The sequence below is a fragment of the Xiphophorus hellerii genome, chromosome 16 (genome assembly GCF_003331165.1).
Source record: "Xiphophorus hellerii strain 12219 chromosome 16, Xiphophorus_hellerii-4.1, whole genome shotgun sequence".
Lineage (NCBI taxonomy): Eukaryota > Metazoa > Chordata > Actinopteri > Cyprinodontiformes > Poeciliidae > Xiphophorus > Xiphophorus hellerii.
Window position 1 is genome coordinate 23391395 of NC_045687.1, and position 14911 is coordinate 23406305.

Consider the following 14911-nt stretch of genomic DNA (forward strand, 5'->3'; position numbering starts at 1 on the left):
TTGCGCTAAGACTGCGAGAGTTCAAGGGATCTGGTGGATGAGCAGGAGATAGTAGACAAACAAACCAGGATAAACTGGCATCACAGACTGCTTTCCGTTATTTTATTTACCCTTTACTTTATTACTCTATTATTGAAAGCATTACTTTGCTTTCAAACTTCTCGTTTCTTAGCAACCAAAAGTACAGTGGAGCTGGGGATTTAGAATAGGCTGCAGATATACCTCAATATATATCCATATAATCAAATAGAGAAACTTGAACAAAATACTCCCCACAAAAAAAGAAATCCCTCCAAAAAAGACAAAAGACACAGAACTTTGCCAGTAAACAATTTATTTTAACACAAAACCAAAAACCATCACAAAGTTCCAAGCTGACGTTTCAATACGGTTTAGAAATAAAGTACAAAAAATTAAACTCAACACATCTGCTTTTGTCAGGGAACACAGAGAAAAACAAAAAGAATATACTTCAGTCAGATGGTAGAAAACAAACAGCTTTTTGCACCATATGAATAAAAAATATTTGACAAAAATATGTGCTGGACTATGAGGGATAGTCCAGCACAGGTCTTGATTTAACAGAGACTGAAACCACAAAAGGTAACAATTGTGTCAGCGTTATAAGAAACTCTTACAGATGATTCTTCTTTTGAAGAGTCATCAAGTACTTGTTGAGGAAAGTTTGGAAGGTAAAGTCAAGAAAAAGTCTTTTGTGTTCTCAGCTATTCAAGCCGTCTGACACACAAATGGTGTTTTGTGTTGAGCAGAGCTGCAGCTTGGTAAAGAAGCAGTTGTACGAGTAAAAGAACGCAGGTATAGACGAAGACAACAACTAAAGGTACCCAGTGGGATTCCTCAGGGTTTTCACAGATATAATCTATTCAAACTACTGAGATTTCAACATCAGTCTTGGTGGGAAACTAAACCTGCATGGTATGGATTACAGACATTTCAACCATCTGTGGTTTTTCCCCCCCAGAATACAGAAACATTCCGTATACAAGGTATCTATGTGTCTGACACTATCTGTGTTTCCATTAACAATGAAACTGCACAAATTGAAATTATAAAAAATAAAATTGCTTAATAGAGACACAAGTTTTTCACTGAAACATTTTTTGTGCTATGATAAGGTGGGTTTTTTCCCGGCTGTATCAAAATTGGTTTATTTTGTAAAACTGCAATAGAAACAATGTTTTTGCGTCAAACTGAGTCACACGATCAACACTGGGATATTACTACTATAATAAACCACGAAGAAGACGACAGGAAGTGGTCGGAGGATGGTTTTTACTGACTCATAGCATGAACAAATTTATTCACGTGTGATTTTAATTACATTTCTTATTTAATAAAAACACCACAATTACAAAATTGTGTTTTTTGGACGTTAGCGGAATGTTGTCTAAGTTTTGCACACATTTATAGTGGAAACACAGCTAATGACGAGCTGTTTTATGACTTCCTGCAAGGATAATCTGAGACAGAAAAAAACTGTATGTGTTCAATGTTTGTTTAGTCACTAAATATTTGATGCGTCAACATGTTTTTAGCTTAAAACATTAAACAGACTTATGTAGCTTGGATAAAGTGGTTTTCCCACCACATTACAAGACAGGTTGCAAATTCTGACGGTACAAATAGCAGCAAACTGGCCAAACTGTAGCAAATTCTCATTAAAACATAACCGCTGAGCATTTCATTGTAAGAGGTTTCCCACTGGGTTTGCATTGATTCATTCATTTGCATTGATACTGTTGAGCAGAGTAAACATTTTCACACAGGCACAAGGGTTTGCCTCTGCAGGCAGCAGGTTTATAGCCAGGGCTGGAATCCCTGACATGTTTATACACCGTGTTGTGCTTAAGACTATTAAAGAGTAATAGCCTGTGGTTAATAGGAAACTGAGATTAAGCATGACAACTACTGCACTGTGAGAGCGACGACTCAGGTGGAGCTGAGGTCGGAGTCTTGTTCAAAGTTACATTTGCAAACCTAAAAGGCAGTAAGGGCATTCATGGGCTTTACGCAACACCCTCACACCTCCCAAAAAAACAAACCATTAAATGAGAGCAATAAAAATGTGTACTAAATCATCTACTTCTACTACCGACACATCTTCTACACAACTAATATACAGTATCTACATCTTTATAATACAAATCACAGACAAAACACATTTGAAAAAGTTTCTCTTTCCCTTCTTGCTAACTTCTATGCCATAAACAGCTCAGTATAAGTCACAGGTCTCAAACTCCAGTCCTCGAGGGCCGCAGACCTGCAGTTTTTAGATGTGCCACAGGTAAATCACATCTAACAGTTGCAGGACTGCAGTTCTTGAGGACTGGAGTTTGACACCCCTCATATAAATGGTAACATACTCAGACACCACCTGTATGGGATTACTGAAGGTTGGATTGCAGCACATAAAATATTTTGTTTTTTTAATATTCATTTATTTATTATGGGTTCCAACAAATTTCTCCTCATCTGTTTATGATCTGATATAGACAATATTTACATTTTGTGGATTAAGATCTCTGGATCCAAACCTGGGGGTTGAGGAGGGATTCAATCGTCTCTTCTTGAGACTTGAAGTGGAAAACTTAAATGGTGACATGCGAGTCTTCTCTTTTAACAAACTCCTCCATCATACTGTACATGAATGTGAACTCTAGCCCAGCATTCTGAACGTTTTTGGCTTTCCGTCAGACATCTGTCCCTCTTTGCTGCTGAACACTAACTTCCTAAGAGGTGGCCTCTAAATACTATCCTAAACATATTTTAGACTCTGAGAAAATATACATGAAAAGTTGTTCAAATTTCCAAGAGCCATCAAGCCGAACATCCTAATTCATTTGTGCTTTAGCTTCAGCGTTTGACGACACGCAGCAGATTGTGTCCTTAAGAAAATGGGGACAATATTCGTACCACAAAGGAGTGTTTAGGAAGCAACAGATGTTGGGTTTTATATTCAGGATTTCACTCTTTGCATCCCAGTAATATTTTCAGCTTGTTGCATAGAGTATCCACACCTGAGGGATAACACTGACCAAGAGGCAAGAGGTCACAGAGAGTGTAGAATACAGAAGAAGTATTTATCACAACTGATATCATCACTGATTGATTTTTTATCACTGTGCAGCTCTAACTGTTTACATGTCAGTGGCTTCTCACCCTGGTAGAGATCTGATCTTACTTCATAATGGAACAATGGCAGCTACAAACACCATGGTGAGGTATGCTAGCAGTGTCTATGTCATTAATATGCATTCAACTGCCGCTTTATTAGCTACATCTGTTCAAATGTGTGTTAGCAGACATGCATTTCTGTCTGATTAGTTAATTATTGAAATAATCGTCAACTAATTTAGTAAATGAACAAAACAGAATTTAAAAAAGGCTTAAAGAACAAAACTGTACAAAAATATGTATACACTTTGCATTTAAGGTAAAAAAAAAAAACAAAAACAACTTTGTCTGTAAATCTGTTCCATACAGAATTCCTCAAGGGGCAGTATTAGCTTCACCTGATTCAAATTCTGAAAAAATAAATCTCCAACTAAGCCCCTTTTGATATCCAATTATTCATCGAACAAAAAAAAAGTCAACAAATCAGTCCAACACTGCGTTGATGTTACGTCAAGCAAGCATGGCTGAGATTTTCACGTGTTGTTAGAAGGATAATTTAGCTGCAGATGCTTCCTTTACCACACATGATCAAGCATTCACTGGAGGTATGCTGTTACTGTGTTTTAGGTCATAAAAAGTTTATTTTCTTAATTACAAAAATATTTTTAATTAGTTGTTTATTTGCACCTTTTAATGTATTTCTAATATTGCATAAAAAAGACTTAAATGAAAAATGCAGGATGTGCATGTTTTCTTTTAGGCGACTGATCAATTGATCATCAGAATAACTGAAGGATTAATCTATAACTAAATTATTAGTTGCATCCCTACACAAACAGTAAATAGGCCAATCACAAGGAATATATTTATGCTTCTACAAGTGGATAGGATGACTTGTTGAAACACTATTAGAGTGTAAGAAGGAGGAAGAAAAGAGATTTCAGTAACTTTAAATGGAGCATGGCGGTTTCAAAATGAGAAAATACTCAATTAGCAGATAGACACATTGGGTCAAGATGAAATAAAACCAACAGTAGCTAAGGTAACCACTTGCTATAAAAGGTCTAAGCCGCCACAACCAAGGAACACCCAGCAAGGCAGCAGGTGAGTCTATTGTTCCCTGATTAGCTCTTGTGAAGACGTACCAGTACCGCATTCTTACTCTGATTTCTCCCTGGTGAAATTCCTCTTTGTCCATCTGACTCTTGCTTAGACGTGAGAAACTTTCAGGCTTACTTAAAAAGTCGTCATATTGTAGCTTCACCAGGTTTAGGAGTTAAAGGCAGAAAAACAAGAATCCTGAGCAGTTAGCGTAGCTAACATACGAGCTAGCATTAGCTTGATATGTTTCTAATGTTAAAGAAAGGAGAGGCCTTTCTGCTGTTACCTAGTAGTTGTCTAAAAACATGCATTAAAAAAAAACAAACAAAAAAACAGCCTGTTGGCTGTCGTTTGTCGAGTTATACGGGAGAAAAATAACCTTTTTATTAGCTGAAATCTAATGTTTTGTCAATAACAACACCTCATCTCTGTGGTATTGTTTATCATCAGGATGTGATGCCTGATATTACCTTGATCCTGTTGCATCACAGCTTTTGGACTGTCAGGTAACAAGGCTAACATGCTTTAGAGGAGCTTCTTGGACTGCGGTTGGTTGGAGCCTTTGGAGGAGGAGGAGCTTTTAGCATCAGCTGATAGCAGAACCATTATGTCCAGAAGGGCTTTTTGTATCTGAGCTCCAAACCTGTGGGAGTCCTAAAGAAGCAAAGATAAAGAAAAGAGGAAAGGGGAAAATGATAAAGAGTAAATACTGTAAATATTCATGGCCTAAAACTTTTTTTCACATTTTGTTGCATTACAACCACAGACTTCAATCTGTTTTATTCAGACTGTACTTGATGAACCAACACAGTTTAGGCCAGAACTGTCTTGGTAGACGGCAGGGCTGAGACGATGAATCGGATTAATCCTGATGAATTACTGAAATAATTGTCAACTGACTTAGTAATCGATTAATCGTTAACTACAGTAGACAGACTCAGAAAAGGCCACTTGCTGAAAGAACAACATTCTCAAAACAGTAATTAAGCCAAAACTAGACGAAAAATCGATACATTTTGCATTTAAAATAATAATAAAAAAAATCTTTGTAAATCTGTTCTACCCAGAACTCCTCGAGTGGCAGTTTTGGTTTCACCTGGATCAAATTCTGTAAAAAAAGAAATAAAAATCTCCCATTAAGCACATTTTGCTATGCAATTATTAATTGGTTAACCCAAAAAGAATCAGATCGTTCAACACCAGACTCTACTGATGTTATATCAATCAGACGTATATTAGAAGTATTTCTGAGCTGCAAATGCATCCTTTATTACAAATGATCAAGCGTTCACAAACGGAATTATGTTGTTGCAATTAAACGTTTATTTTTCTTACCTAAAAAGTAAATTATTTGTTTATTTGTATATTTTAATGTATTTCTAATTTTGTATAAAAAGGCTTAAATGAACAATCTGCAGAATGTGCAAATTTTCTAATCTGAATTAATTGTCAGAATAATTGATAGGTTAATCAATAAGTAAAACAATTGTTAGTTGCAGATCTGGTTTACAGTTGTTCCAAACTCATTCTACACTGATGGAATGATCCGAGCTCGGTCAGATGTTCAGAAGGTAGAATGTAGTTTTAGAACCAGGTCCTGCTGGAAATGTCCAACTCTCCTGACCTATTTTTGTTCCAAAAAAATACTAAATGATTTACCCTTGACTGACGGCATTAAAAAAAATATGTCATGTACTATTTTTACCCATCAAATTATAATCATATTAACATATTCAGCCACAATTTTTATGCAGTTTAGTTCATTTTCACCTAGTTGAACTGAATCCGGATCCCATCACACATAAAGCAGATGAGCCATCTACCTTTTTCTCCGTAGTGTCAAAAACCACTGACTGCGACCACAATACCTTATAATAAATGAAATGAAACCACTTAAATTACGAGCTCTTCACCTGCTGGGGTCTGAAAGCACAGCCTCACAAATTCTTTCTGGTTCACATCTGCAGAGAAATCTGCTCTAGTTCATCAGTCTGATCTGTTTGATCCAAACTGATTAATTGAACTCTGCAAGCTTTTTACCTTGTGTGAGGTCCGGGCGTGCGCTTTCACCAGGATTTTTTTGTGGTTTTGCTCTCCTTCTGGGCGCGGGAGGGTAATGTCTTCCAGCTCCATTTGTTAAAACCGCAGGGTGAGTCAAGTTTCATTCTTCACAGTGGTGGAGCTGCATCCTCATTGTTTGTGTAGCGCACTGCACATGTTACAGTCTAATTCATTTCTGCACCTTTGTTTATTTTCTCAAGATAAACTGCTGGCTCCTCTGTTTAGACTATAAGTGGATCAACACAACACTGCATTCTCTTTGGTTTTCTCTGTTCTGTAGGTTTGACAGAAATTAAACCAAAGGTTTGGAATGCATTTCTGAACCAGACGCTCCAAAGTGTCCTGTTCATAACTCTTCAAAACGCTGTCAGCTCCCGGTCAGCAAGACGCATTTAGTTCAGTTTCCATGAGATGATATTCAGAAAGGATTTTTTATTGATTGGTTTTAGTTGCCTTTGTGATGAATTCTTTGTGTAAAGTCTATAATGTCTGCCCATGTGCACCAGTCAAGGGTGTGAATTATAACCTGTCAAATGAAGGACTGGCTTCAAATCTGTTCGTCATTATAAAAAAAAATAAAAAATTAAAAAACTGTCAAATACAGAAAATATTCTGTTAACGCGACCCCTGTTGCTGGCAGTAATTTATTAAACCCACTTTTCAGACTGGAAAAATAACCTTTATCAGTCTTATTACCATGACTACAGAATAGCAAATAAAGTGGGAATGAGGAAGTGAAAACAGGGAAGGAGTCCTGGCTGTTCTGCTTGGGTTTTGTGGTTGAGGATTAAATAGAGGCTTGGGATGCTGAAATGACAGAATGAAGAGTGCTCTAATTCTCCTAACTGTGAAGTAAATGAGGAAACAACACTTCCACCTAAATGCTGCCATGTGTATGAGGACCAAACCTGAACACCAGCCGGAAGTGAAGAGGCTTTACTTACAGTCTGACTGCAGGAGTGCTTTGACGACACGTGGAAGTTTATGAGGTCCTCTCCGACAATGATGTATGAAACCCCATAACCATCATCTGCAACCTGGCGGGATACAAATCCTGCATTAGTGTGTTTTTGTTTCACAGTTTTTCAGTGTTTTTCACTCTTCCTACTAGTCTGGAAGCACAAAGCACAGTGTTGTCTTTATGCAGTTTATTCTTTTTTGCTGCTTCTTAGACACAAACAGGATGAATCCACAGTGGAGGTAGAAAAGATGCCTGAGATGGATTCAGGCATTTTTAAAGAAGATAATTGCTCTTTGTTATGTACAAGTGCAGATTTTGCTACTTTTATATCCTTGTCGTTGCTCTGCGCCATTTCTGAGCTGTTGAACCTTATGGGTGAAGTCTATTTTTGTATCACATTTCAGCAACCTAATGTATTTCAGCATACATTATGACGTATGATGTTTTACGTCATAAAAACATCATACAAAATATTTGTCAAAAGGAGTCATCAACTGATCAAAATGATCATTTTGTTGAACATATGGTGGTCCATGTTTTGTTCATAAGCAGCTCTAAACAGGTTGGTTTTTAGTCTAGATTTAAAGAAGCTCAATGTTTCAGCTGTTTTTCAGTTTTCTGGAAGTTTGTTCCAGATTCGTGGTGCATAGAAGCTGAATGCTGCTTCTCCATGTTTGGTTTTGGTTCTGGATGCGGATCAGAACCAGAAGACCTGAGAGGTCTGGAAAGTTGATACAACAGCAGCAAATCTTTAATGTATGGTGGTGCTAAGCCTTTCAGTGATTTATAAACTAACAACAGTATTTTAAAGTCTATTTCTCTCAGTGAAGGACTGTAAAACTGGGTGATGTTCTCTGGCTTCCTGGTTTTAGTCAGAACACCAACAGCAGCATTCTGGATCAGCTGCAGCTGGAGGATTGATTATTTTAGACAGACCTGTGAAGACGCTGTTGCAGGAATTAATGCGACTAAAGACAAACACATGAATGAGTGTCTAAATCTTACTGAGACATTAGTCCTCTAATCCTGGAAAAGTTCTGCAGGTGACAGAGGGGCGACTTTGTAAATGTCTTTATGTGGCTCTGAAGGTTCAGGTCAGAGTCTTGCTAGTTTCCAGTTGTAATAACTGAAGTTGTGTGTTGACTCTGGATCATTGCTCTTTAGGTCCAAAGATAATAACTTCAGTTTTGCTTCTATTCAGCCAGAGAAAGTTATGTCACATCCATACATTTAGCTGTTCTAAGCATTTATTCAGTGATTGGATGGTTTTGAGTCACCTGCTGACATCATAATGTAGAGCTGTGTATCATCTGAGTAATCATCTAGCTAATCATATTTCCTATTATAACCAGAGCTAGTGGGAGCATATACTGTAGATATTGAATAAGAGGGGCCCTAGAATTGAACCTTGTGGTACACCACATGTGACATTTGTCCACTTCTTTGAGAAGTTACTTGTTGACACAAAGACTGTAAGACTGGAACTAACTGAGTACTGGACCAGAGAGTCCTACCCAACTCTCCAGTCGCTTCAATAATATGTCATGGTCCACAGTGTCAAATGACACTGTGGACCATGACACAGTGTCATGGTCCACATGAACCAGCGTTCTCAGCAACAGAACGCTGGTTCTGTTGCTGAGGTCCAACAGAACCAGCACTGTGGCTCTTCCACAAAGAACTGTAGTCATGTGGATCTATACTAGGGCTAAATAGAGTATCTGCAGACATTCAAAGTGACAGTTAGTTGAAGGAGTGTGTGTGCTTACAGGTCCAAATCCTCCTCCAAGTGAAATGTAATCTGGGTTGTTCTTCAGATCAAACAGCTCCAGCTGTTGGACTGGGGTCTGACTGGTGGAGAGGCGCCAAGGTTCTGACAGAACCTGGACCGTAGACAAGGTGGGAGAAATGCTTTGTTATTGTTTGGTGAGTCACACAAATATGAGAACTTAATTCTGGTTCATAGATATTTCTGGAATGTTGGAGCTTTTGCTTAAAAATTCAGTTTGAAGTAAAATAAAGAAAATCAACTTCCTTAAGGACGGTATTCTAACTGAAGAGGTCAAAGGTTTGACATGATGGAAGACTCCTTTTTTTAAATCGCACTACAACCACCAACCTCAAAGAATTTCATTGAGATTTTATGAAATAAACCAACAGAAAATGATGTTAAACTAGAAGGAGGATGATGCATAATTAATGAATAATGTCATTTAACATTTAACAAATGGTTAAAACATTCAAGAAATATTGATTGTAACAAATAAGTACCTTGTGCAAAAAAGGCGAATCTACACCTAAGTATTTGGAGACGACATAGAGGCAGAAGAGGTGTCTGTCTATCCCAGCTCCGGTCATCGCCATCCGATAAAGGTTCTGGTGTTTCTCTGAAGCCAGTCTGAAAAGACGTCTGCACTCCTCCTCCGTCTGTTCAAACATTTAGCCTTTCGTAATTAAAAGGTTAAGAAAAGTTTTACAGTAGAAAGACAATTCTAATTAGTACAGAAGAAGATTAGGGCCACTGAAAAACAAGAACTGAGACTTCTTTTTTCTCAGAATTGTGACTTTAATGTCTGAATTCTGAGGAAAAGAGTCAGAATTCTGACTTCAAATTTTTGAGATCAAAAGCCAGAATTCTAAGGAAAAAAAATCAGAATTCCATATTTTTTTTCAGTAGTCCTAATCCTCTTCCATGAATTAGCAGCTACTAATATAAACTTCTTAAACAGGTTGCGTGGAAGCTCTAGGAAGTGAAAATGCTTACTTGTCCACTCTCCAGAGCTCGGACAAAGGCACAGCTGTCTTTGGAGCAGGACCTCACAGTTTCCGTGCGGCCCTCTCTGAACAGACGGGTCATGGACGCCTCGTATGTCAGGCAGAAACCACCACGGTCCTGGAGACAAGAGTTGGGTGTGGTTTAAGAAAACAGTCCGAAACACAATCCGTATATGCATCTAAGTTATAGCTCCATTATATGTATCTGGGCCCACAGATGCAGAATTCAGGAGAATGTTTTTGTTGGGTTTTAGTTTTACCAGAGTCTCTAAGTTTCTGGGAGACACGTTGGCGTATATGGGCTCTTTGCACGTACGGCGCTGACGACACATCTGCATGAGCAAATGCGGCTTTCTTGTTTCTGCTTTGAGTTACCATGACAGCTAGAAAATACAAAGTCGGATTTCAGACGTAAATAAAGCAATTCTATGAACATTGTTGTCTTCCTAATGTATTGGGCTTTTAAGTTTTCATTTATTTTCAAGCGATCCTGAATTGGTGGTTTGTAAATATTTGTCGCTACTAGTTAAAGCTAACGCAAAGTTTGCAGCTTTCACTTCACTCCGGATCAGCTACTTCAGCCTAAGGAAGAAGGTAAATAAAGGAGCCGTCCCTGAGTTATTTCCATGAAATCACTTCTGTATTCAGCCTGAAAGAGTGAGTGTACGGGAATGAGTGAGCAGACCAGATCCAGACAGCCGAGCAACTGATCCTCCTGTACTGTTGTAAACACAATCCTATTTGAGCTCTTCACAAGAAGCATGCAAAAGTAATAAAATGAAATAACACAGAGACCTTAAGGAACACAGCCATATTTTTCTAAAAGCAACAACTTTTAGAAAAAGTTGTTGCTTTTAGAAAAATAAAAGTTGTTGACTGAACCTGAACAGTCAGCTGAACTCGAACTCTGACAATTACCAGTGCTGCCCTACTTTTAAGCTATGGTGCTTCTTGTGCTTCCTCATGCTTCGGAAGCAAAAAGCCCAGGTCTCTGACCTGGTCTCTGACACTAACGACAATAAACACACATAATATACTTGAAAATAAGTACAAAATAAGGTAAAAACATTGTCCATTAGAATGGATTAAAATGTTTAGATCACAGGTGTCAAACTCCAGTCCTCGAGGGCCGCTGTCCTGCAGTCTTTAGATGTGCCACAGGTACAAAACACTGAAATGAAATGGCTTAATTACCTCCTCCTTGTGTAGATCAGTTCTCCAGAGCCTTAATGACCTAATTACTCTATTCAGGTGTAGTGCAGCAGAGGCACATGTAAAAGTTGCAGGACACCGGCCCTTGAGGACTGGAGTTTGAGACCCCTGGTTTAGATACTTAAATAGCACATTTTTACAAGAAAAATGTCAGAGAATATTGCCTACTATCCATCCATCCATCCATCCATCCATCCATCCATCCATCCATCCATCCATCCATCCATCCATTTTCTTACACCCTTGTCCCTAGCGGGGTCAGGAGGGGTGCTGGTGCCTATCTCCAGCAAACGTTTCGGGCAAGAGGCAAGGTACACCCTGGACAGGTCGCCAGTCTGTCGCAGGGCATATTGCCTACTAGCATAAGCTAAAGTTAATGTTAGCCACAAAGTTTAAAGAAAGTAAAACTCACCTTCGTATCTGTGAATGTATAATGAGGCGTACATCTTAAAACCTTTCTCCAGCTTACTTGTTAGAGCTTCAGATCGATGTTCATCATTAATTGTTACCTTAGGCAAGCCCTGCAAGCACCTAGTGTAAAATGTCATTTTCAATAGACCAGAAACGACCGAGCCGGTTTTCCCCAAACGGAAGCACGGAAGCTGGCGTGCAAAGAGCCCATTAGTGAAGGATCTGCGTATTAGTGTTGGGTCTCCCACTTCTATTTTAATTTCCATACCACTCAGGAAATGTCTGACTAAATTCCTGGATTTAGCTGGAGAACATGAATTTCAAATAAAGTGTTTTTGACGGTTACCCTGTAGTAGGCCAGCTGCAGGCTGATCTGGATGAACGCATCGGGGCTGATCCGGCACTTCTTGATGCGACCTTTTCCAAAATCCCTGAAGGGGAAGACGTGGCAGTCCACATCGTCAGCCAAAACCTGGGCCACCGCCAGGGAGCTGCAGACCTGAGCCTGGACCTGACAGATGGAGGGAGAATGATCAAGATGGGTCTAAATGGAATCAAGTCCTCAATTGTGAGAGCACAGAGATGTGAGTGTAAGCTTGTATTGCTGGAGAATTAAACAGGAGAAGCAGTATTTCTCTGCTTTTTCTATGAAAACATTAATGTCCTGTTAAAACCAAAGTAAATACATGTCAATTCTCTTCATGCACACTAAGTTTAAAGGACTTTCTTAAACTTGTTCTTGGACTTTAGAAGCAGAACCTTGGATTGAAACTGACAGGGATTTTTTTGTCAGACCGACAAAGTCTGGAACAGGATTCCATCCACTGCCAGACTTGAAGTGCTACATGTTCTTTCTACATTTTCACTGCAAAAACACACAAAGTCTTAACAAGTAGTTTTGGTCTAGTTTCTAGTGCAAATATCTCAGTACACTTGAAATATGACAAAACTAACTTATAAATAACTTTTCGGCAAGCTTAGAATAAGCTCCCAAATCTTAAAATAAAATTAGGAGCTTGTTCCACTGGCAGATTATTTGACTTATAACAAGACACTTTTCCCACAAGTGAAATAACCTGCCAATGGAACTAGAAAGTTTTAATCAGATTTAAGGAATTATTGATTTAAAACAAGCTTCTAAATCTTGCTGATAAATTCCTTGTAAGTTAGTTTTGTCTAAATTCAAGTGTACTGAGATATTTTCACTAGAAACTACCCCAAAAATACTCAGTAAGATTTTGTGCTTTTGCAGTATTATCCTGGAAACCAAAAATCCAGTTGCTTAGAGATCAGTTAGTAAAATGTTTCTGTTTTGAATTTCTGAATGAGTTTGCTTTTAATCAGTAAGTAGAAAGGTAAAAAAAATTTGATACAAATCATGACCACCTGGAAAATCAAGATTGTTTTACATTCCCAATTCACTTTTCATTAATACTTATCTAAAGTTATGGATAAAACCAAAGTTTGTACTTTTTAAGAGACATTTAAAAAATTTTTAAAGTCAAAAGCTGAAAATTGCACTTTAGGGAAATGTGGTAAGTCCTGTTTTTAGTTTGCCATAAGCCATGCAGAGGGCATAAGCAGCACACATGTATGATGCTTTGCATGTTTTATATCCACATCACAACTATGTGCTGCTTTGTGTTTCTGTGTCGCATAAAATCAGAATAAAATAAATAGAAATTTGTGGTATGTAACATTAGGTCTGACACAAAGAGGAGATACCTCTGGAGAGATTTCCCACACCAGCCTCTGAGGCGGCGGCAGCGACAGATCCACCTCTCCTTTACAGTGTCCTTCTTCAGTGTAGCCCAGCTGGAAGGCGTCTGTAGCCAGAGTGTACTGGGAAAGAGAAACACAAAAACAGTGACATCTAGATGAGCGAAGTAGCTTTCATCTGGAGACACAACAATTTTGACTCTGAGCATCAAACTACATCCTACATAACCAACACACTGCAGATGTGTTTATTCTAAACAAAACACACAATGACAATGTTACAAATGTAGCTTCTTGTTGCCTTGTTATGTTGAAGACATTTACAGTACATAGCTGCAATCATCTTAAGCCACTCCCATAAAGAAAAACCTTCCCAGCATGCCACAGCTGTGACAGACGTGCGTACCTCCCACAGATGGGCCACTGTCGGCGCATCAGCCCAGGAGTGCTCTGCGTTCAGGCCGCTTTTCCCGTTTTTGTAGATCACAATGGAGAAGGATTTATCGAACCACCTAACAGAGGAAATGAAAAAGTAACAGGAGAAAAATGATACAATAAGAGACGAGTCTGGAAGACTAACAGTGACATGGACGACTGGAGTAATCAATAAAGACTTTGCTGTAACGTATAGAACGGATCACACTATACAACAAACTGCTGTGGAATATCTGTCTTAAAATCAGATTTTTTTAGACGTTGAACTGGAACTTTTTCAACTTCAGCATAGAAAACTGCATTGTGAAATGGACTACTAGTTTTCTCAGCTGTTAAAATAGGAGCAGAGGTTAAAGAAAAAACTCCAACTCGTCCATAGAATCTATCTCTAAGACAATTATATCTATGCTTAAATGGAAGAACTTGGTGCACAGAAGTGAAGAGAATGGAAAGCTTGGCTCAGACTGTTGCGGTGTGAGCAGGGAATTGTGAGATTTGTAGTTTTTTCTGGTTTGTGTTATACAATAAACAAAGGTGGAATAATATAGATCAAATCTAATCATGCGGAACAAATAAAGTTAAATTAAGAACGCTGACATTTTACATGGCTGCCCCCAAAAAACTACAGTGAACCGGTATAAACAATAAATCATTCACATTAGTAAAATTAAAACAATAATCAATAATTTCTATTTGCATGATTTATCATTTTTCTCTTTTCTCTCTTTCTAACAAAACTGGATGATTAAAGTCTCCAGTCTGGTGCTTTGGTCTCAACAAGCTCTTTTTTTGTTTACAGAGACTTCATAATTCATTTTATTTGTTGTTTCTGTTGTTTTGTTTACTTATTTTGGATATTTAAAATGCCGACGTTAAATGTTCGTGAGAAATTAAGGTTTATTGATCTTTGAGAATGTGTTCTTGCATTACTATGCCATTACCATTATATTTCTGAAAAACAAGCTCAAAACAACAATATTATTGTTTATCACAACAACTTCAGAGGCATCTAACAATAATTAACAACATTTTTTCAACGTGACAGGTCTATGCCCCCCGTCTGGGTCTGGGATGTTCCAGGCTGATCAACCTGGACGTATT

The 14911-nt window shown here is 38.2% G+C and overlaps 1 protein-coding gene across 2 annotated transcripts in view; it reads right to left on the bottom strand.

Moving 5' to 3' along the window:
- Nucleotides 1–317: 317 nt before the first annotated feature.
- The window catches only part of cpt1a2b (carnitine palmitoyltransferase 1A2b), a 30119-nt gene continuing 15525 nt past the window's right edge, over nt 318–14911 (bottom strand). The window contains exons 12-19 of one of the 2 annotated variants that reach the window (XM_032587165.1): nt 13782–13887; nt 13382–13498; nt 12003–12167; nt 10023–10151; nt 9530–9685; nt 9028–9141; nt 7242–7334; nt 318–4890 (exon numbers count right to left, since the gene is read on the bottom strand). In XM_032587165.1, coding sequence (XP_032443056.1) covers nt 4762–4890; nt 7242–7334; nt 9028–9141; nt 9530–9685; nt 10023–10151; nt 12003–12167; nt 13382–13498; nt 13782–13887 — 1009 coding nt within the window. In that variant the 3' untranslated portion in view covers nt 318–4761. The remainder of the gene's footprint in view (nt 4891–7241; nt 7335–9027; nt 9142–9529; nt 9686–10022; nt 10152–12002; nt 12168–13381; nt 13499–13781; nt 13888–14911) is intronic. The other variant, XM_032587166.1, reaches the window with a different exon arrangement.